The sequence below is a fragment of the Arachis ipaensis genome, chromosome B04 (assembly GCF_000816755.2).
Source record: "Arachis ipaensis cultivar K30076 chromosome B04, Araip1.1, whole genome shotgun sequence".
Lineage (NCBI taxonomy): Eukaryota > Viridiplantae > Streptophyta > Magnoliopsida > Fabales > Fabaceae > Arachis > Arachis ipaensis.
Genome location: NC_029788.2, coordinates 130156131 through 130163307, shown reverse-complemented (window position 1 = coordinate 130163307; position 7177 = coordinate 130156131). Strand labels below are relative to the sequence as shown.

Sequence of the window (7177 nt, the reverse complement as noted above, 5' to 3'; positions counted from 1 at the left end):
CATTATATTTAAATTATTTATTTAAAAAAATTTATATATAATTTTTTACCTTTTTCACGAGTTATAATAATAAAATTTTCTTATCTAAAGAACAAGGCACAAGTGGCTTGCCCTTGCCATAATAACAAGGTAGTCATATAGTTGTAGCTTATAGCACTAACTTGTCTAAATCTACGTCATAACCTAAGGCTCCGTTTGTTTGCTGTCTTAACCAGTAATGGACAGAGACACAAAGACACAACAGCATATAGATATGAACATACACAAAATTTTTATCTTGTTTGGTAACATTATACATAACAATACACTGGTATACACAAATTTATCAAAATGATAAATTTATCCTCATCAATAACACCAATGTATCCACAACTACCACTATCCATAGCCACTATCACCATCTACTACCACCATCTACAGACACCATCACCATCTACTACCACCATCACTACGATTATTAGATTTATCATCTTCATCATCATCTAATTACCAAAAAATCACTGATAAATTTTTTAATAATCACCATTTGTCTCAAAAAAATAAAAAGAAAAAAAAATAGAGAAGACAGAGGCAATAATCACAATAACCATAACCAAAATTAAAAAAAAATCACAAGAGAATGAAAGAGATGAGGGAGACGGTGAGAGAAGAAGCAGAAGAAGGTGCTGCAATTTCCTGGGTCACGAGCGTTGGATGGCGACACTGACTTGCTGTGTCGAGAGGGTTGGACGATGCTGCGACTCGCTGTGGGTTGGACGGTGCTGTGACTCTGTGTCACGAGAAATGGACGGCGAGGACGACAGATCTGTACAAGTGGCGGCAGCGATGTAGAGGTAGCACAGATTCGAGAAAGGCAACGACAGAAGAGCGCGGAAGAGACACAAATTTAAGAAAGCAAGAAAGACGAGGGAGGCGATGGAGAGAGAGGACTGTCGGAGGATGGAGGCATGGCGGCGGCTGTAACACCCTAAGTTTTATACTATCGTGGGGGTCTTTAAAATAAGGTGCCACACTTGATTAAGCAAAGAAATGACTAAATCGTTACGCAAGGAAGGAGTAAATGCGCGTAGAGCGGAAAATGGGTAGCAATAAAACGTTGGAATTTTAATAAAAATGAAATAGCATCTTAACCGTGAGTATGAAATACTTATAGTAAACTAAAACAAGAAAGGAAACTAATACGTCCTAAACTAATCTCGTTGAAGAGGCTCCCATACTTGCATCCTATCCCATCCTTGATCAGGACTCTTCAGTTATTTATGAATCGAGGTACCAGGGGTCTCCCTCCAACACCCTTTCGTTGGTACCCCCATGTAACCTCACGATCTCTCTGATATATAGCGTGGCTAGTCTTTCCAATGAGTCGGTCGCCTTAACTGGTAGAAAATGGGCAGTCTTTGTAAGCCGGTCCGCGATGACCCATATAGCGTCACGCCCTGCTTGAGTACGGGGTAGTCCCATGACGAAATCCACCGATATGTCTTCCCATTTCCACTTCGGGATGCCAAGGGGTTGCAATACCCCTGATGGTTTCTGATGTTCGATTTTTACCTTCTGACAAACCAGGCATTTATTCACAATCGTGGCTAAATCCTTTTTCATCCCTGGCCACCAGAACATCTTCTTCAAATCATGGTACATCTTCGTCATGCCAGGATGAATGGTAAAATCTCCTCTGTGGGCTTCTTCCGCAATCTTGCTTTGAAGGTCTCCTGATTTAGAACGAAATCGTAGTCTTTAAGAAACTCCATCCACCTCCTTTGTCGCATGTTGAGTTCCTTCTGGTCGAACAGGTACTTTCAGCTCTTATGATCGGAGAATACATGAAACCCAACTCCGTACAAATGATGCCTCCATGTTTTCAGCGCAAATACTATCGCGGCTAGTTCAAGGTTGTGAGTTGGATAGTTGGCTTCGTGGGTCTTCAGTTGTCTTGACGCATATGCTACTACCTTTTTGTATTGCATTAGTACGCAACCCAATCCTTGTCCTGAGGCATCGCAGTAAACTTCGAAGGCCATGTCGGGGTTAGGCAAGGTTAGTACTGGGGCGGATGTCAAACGACACTTTAACTCTTGGAAGCTTCTTTCGCAGTCTGGCGTCCAAGTAAAGAGGGTATCCTTCCTGGTTAAACGAGTTAACGGCAGGGCTAGTTGGAAAAACCCTCTTATGAACCTTCTATAGTAGCCCGCCAATCCAAAAAAACTCCTTATTTCTGTTACTGACGTCGGCCTTTCCCAGTTTAGTACAGAGTCTATCTTACTGGGATCTACTGATATTTCGTTGTCGGAGACCATATGTCCAAGAAATTGTACCTCCTTCATCCAAAACTCACACTTGGATAGTTTCGCGTACAATTTTTTTTTCGAAGGGTTCCCAGTATTACACGCAAGTGCTCCTGTGTTCTTCTTCTGTCTTGGAGAAAACCAAAATATCATCTATGAATACCACCACGAAACTGTCGAGGTAAGGTCAAAAAATTCTATTCATGTAGTCCATAAAGACGGCGGGGGCATAGGTCAACCCAAAAGACATTACTGTGAACTCGTAGTGTCCGTATCTCGTTCAAAATGCTGTCTTTGGAAAGTCTTCCTCTCTTACCCTTATCTGATGATACCCCGATCTCAGGTCGATCTTTGAGAACACTGTTGCACTTTGTAGTTGGTCCATCAAGTCATCTATTCTTGGGAGGGGATACTTGTTCTTCACCGTGATTTTGTTGAGTTGCCTATAGTCCACGCAGAGACGCATGCTGCCGTTTTCTTTCTTCACAAACAATACTGGAGCTCCCCAGGGAGAGACGCTTGGTCTGATGAATCCTTTTTGCAGCAGCTCCTCTAGTTAGTTCTTCAGTTCAGTGAGCTCCACTGGAGCCATCCGGTAAGGGGATATGGAGATTGGCCCTGTCCCATGTATCAATTCTATGGAGAACTCAACATCTCGTGTTGGGGGAAACGAGGGTATATCTTCGGGAAAGACATCTGAAAAGTCGTGTACTACTGGTATCTCACAGAACTCCTGATGGGAGTCTGCTTTTACTGAATTTAGCAAGGCATATTCTTGCCTCGTACTGGTGTCTTCAGGGGATCTTGGAAGGTCACGTGTGTCTCGTATGGATTGAAAAAGGAAGATGGCTTTTCTCTCAAAACAATCTAACAAGACTCGGTTTTCGTTGAGTCAGTCCATTCCTAGGATGATGTCTAATCCTACTAAAGGGAGGCACACTAGGTTAGCAAGGTATGATCTACCTGAAATGAGGATGCACACCCTCTGACAGACCTGCTGAGGGCAAAGACTCGTCCTTGACGTTGGGGTGCATCGGCAGAGGGTAGGGGAACTGCTGGACATTTCCTTTTTATGGATAACCATAGGAAGAGGCTTCATTAGTCATATCTCCTAGGATCGACTTTGCTCTGATACCAATAATGTAACACCCTAAGTTTTATACTATCGTGGGGGTCTTTAAAATAAGGTGCCACACTTGATTAAGCAAAGAAATGACTAAATCGTTACGCAAGGAAGGAGTAAATGCGCGTAGAGCGGAAAATGGGTAGCACTAAAACGTTGGAATTTTAATAAAAATGAAATAGCATCTTAACTGTGAGTATGAAATACTTATAGTAAACTAAAACAAGAAAGGAAACTAATACGTCCTAAACTAATCTCGTTGAAGAGGCTCCCATACTTGTATCCTATCCCATCCTTGATCAGGACTCTTCAGTTATTTATGAATCGAGGTACCAGGGGTCTCCCTCCAACACCCTTTCGCGCAGTGAAGACCCGGTTCCGTTGCGTGGGATGAACCAAAACTCGACGGGATGCCGAAATGGGGGAGTAGGGCACGTATTCCACCTTTGGGCTTCCACAAGGGTTCAACTTCTCCTCTGGGTCCTCCTCCATGGTGTCTTCCTTCTGGCCAGGATTGTCGGATTTCTCTTCTTCGGTCTCGGGGTCGGACTCAAGGTGTACCACCTTGGATGACCGCTTCCTAGATGTTGAAGCGTCCCTATCTAGGAAGGTTATGACGGGCAGCTGGGGTTCTTCTTCCACGAGTTCTCGACCTAAGTAGATAGTTTGGAGCACGGTAGTAGTGGTCGCAACTACCCACGCGTGCTTCGAGGGGTCATACTCAGAAGTTACCCTCGAGGGGGCACTGCGTCGTCTCTGTCCGCTGTGCCATGTTCCTCTGGAGATAGTATGGGAAAAGAAAGGGAGTGAGAACCTAACGTCTCAGTAGGAGTGCTATGTAACACCTCCATATCCATCTCCAGCCCACGTGCGGGATTTTAAAAACAAGCGTATAACATGGCATATAATATGCATCTCCTTTTTTTTGTAAAACATGTGTGTAAAAAAAAGGGAAAACATATAGGAAAATAGAAGGATAACATCAACATAATCATAATTAAATCTAAGGAAAACATAGAACTCAAGTTTTCATTCGTGCCTTCTTTCTTTCTTAATTTATAACTTATATGGAGGGTATTGAGCTCAAACCGGTATAAGTGGGAGTCCCCTTCCCTTACCGAAGGTTCTTATCCCAAACGTTTTGGCGATCACCTTCCCTTACCGAAGGATCATCTCGATCGATCACCTTCCCTTACCGAAGGATCATATCGATATCTTGTCTTTGGGGGTCACCTTCCCTTACCGAAGGATCATTCCCTCAGTTTAATTTACAATCAAGGTTATTTAGACATACACAAGAAGAGAGTCATATAAAAAGATATATTATTATATAAAATTGATGGGATAGTCCCCTTCCCTTACCGAAGGTTCTTATCCCAAACGTTTTTCGATCACCTTCCCTTACCGAAGGATCATTCCCTCAGTTCAATTTACATTTAGGTTGTTTTAAACGTACACAAGGGAAAAATCATATAAGTGCACATAATAAGAATATTAAATATTTTGAAGAAAAACATGTACTCTTGACTTTAAAGGAATAATGATAGAAGAGATCACATAGATGCACATAGGATTAAATTTTTAAATAAAATATTTGAGAAAGCATGTACTCTTGACTTTAAGGGAATGATGATAACATAATGGTATAATAGGTTACATGGATGCACATGATGGAATAGGGTAATTTAAATAATTGAATTAAAATATTATAAATAATAATATAACCATGTAAGAGATCACACATATACCTATATGTTGAACAAGACATAAGAAGGCATGTACTCTTGGCCCTAAGGGAATATTAATTTAATAATATAGGATATTGAATAAGCATCTTAAGAGGGCATGTACTCTCGACCTAAAGGGAATATTAACAACATAATTATATGAAAGAGCACAAAATGGGTATAGTAAATAATTGAATGAACATCATACGGAGACATATAATAACGATTCAAGAAGACGTGAATGGCATGGTGGAGAGACATGATCATCACGAATGAAAGGTGAGTGAGAGAAAATTAATGTCATGATAACATGGAAGAAAATAATAATAAAGAATGGAACATAACACATGCCAAGCGTTTAAAAAAACATAATTTCCTACCTTCTTTTCTAACGCTTCTTTGAGCTTGCCTCTTGTGTTTGCCCACAGAATGTTATTTCTTTGTAGAGAGAAGGGAGAGGATAAGTGTTTGAGAGAAGTGATTTTCTACCTATGGGTGCTCCCCTATTTATATACATTTGGGGATGGGGTGGTTGGGATATTTTAAATTTCAAACTGAGGGTGGTTACCAGGTTCCTATCCAAAATTTCAAAATTCTAAACTTATCTCCTAACTGATTTTCAAACTTCAAATTTAATTTTGTTTCTAGAAGGGGCGGTTGTTACATTATCACCCCCATAAGAAAAGAATTTGTCCCCAAATTCCATGTCTGAACTTGGTCGATAAGGGTCGTTTAACTAACTTAGGGGTCCTACTGAAATTTCCTTACTGTTGGGGAGAAAAGGAGATCCTCACCACGATTGTTACCTGTAAATAAGTCCGGGAGCTTCTGTCTCATGTCTGCCTCTTTTTCCCATGTGTAGTCTCTGGAATTGCCACTACCCCATGCCACCTTTACCAGTCGTATCGTCTTGCTCCTTAGTTGCTTCGTACTTCTGTCTACAATCTCTATGGCTGGTAGTTCAAAAGTCAGGTCGTCCTTGAGTGTTACATCCTCTTGCTGCAACACATGGCTTGGATCGTGCTGGTATTTTTGGAGTTGGGACACATGGAACACGTCATGTAGTCTTGATAGATTTGGTGGTAGGGCAAGATGGTATGCCAACTTTCCTATACGCCGGAGGATTTGGAATGGACCCAGGTACCGGGGGCTTAGTTTTTGTACCTTAAGAGCCCTCCCTACCCCGGTGGTGGGGGTGATTTTTAGGAATACGTGATCGCCTTCCTGAAATTCGAGGGGTTTCCTTCGTTGATCTGCATAACTCTTTTGTCGACTTTGGGTGGTGCGCATTCTTTCTCTTATCCTCTTGATATCTTCCGTGGTCTGTCTTACTAACTCCGGTCCTAAGTAGCCTTTCTCTTCTGGTCCGTACCAGCATAAAGGAGATTGGCATCTTTGCCCGTACAGTGCCTCATATGGTGCCATCCCAATGCTACCATGGTAACTGTTGTTATAAGCAAACTCAATCAGTGGTAGGTGACTCTCCCTGATGGTTTCTGATGTTCGATTTTTACCTTCTGACAAACCAGGCATTTATTCACAATCGTGGCTAAATCAAGTTAGATTGTATGCCTCTTTTGATTGTATGCCTACTGTTACAATTATCAAGTTAGATTGTATGCCTCTTTTGAATATCGTTCCAAATGCGGCGTAGGCACTTTAAAATTTTGATGGGATGTTTTTTGTTTTTTTAGGCCCACTTTTGTCTCTGTTAAAACTCTCTCTATTAACTTTTATGAAAAATGGCATAATTAAAAAAGCATGAAAATTTTTTTATTATAAATAATGTTAAGAAAAATGATTAAGATAGTTTGGTTAAAATGATAGGTGGCTTAAGTGCTGTTGACACTGCCATATTCATTCTCGCGATTGGGGATGGTATCCAGGTATTTCACTTTCCCTCCTATTCTATCGCTCTATCCATACCAACACTATTCTTTTATTTTATTTTATACAATTAATGACCGTTTTAGATACATCACAACACAAAATAATATTTCTTTTTATGAAAACAGGTTATTTGATCTTAAAAAAACGACATA

General features: G+C 40.9%; 1 protein-coding gene across 3 annotated transcripts in view; it reads left to right on the top strand.

Annotated features, from left to right (window-relative positions):
• Nucleotides 6771-7177, top strand: part of LOC107638172 (WAT1-related protein At1g68170-like) — a 22724-nt gene continuing 22317 nt past the window's right edge. For 2 of the 3 annotated variants that reach the window (XM_021122136.1, XM_021122130.1), the window contains exon 1: nt 6771-7021. In XM_021122136.1, the coding sequence (XP_020977795.1) occupies nt 6956-7021 (66 nt within the window). In that variant the 5' untranslated portion in view covers nt 6771-6955. The remainder of the gene's footprint in view (nt 7022-7177) is intronic. The other variant, XM_021122134.1, reaches the window with a different exon arrangement.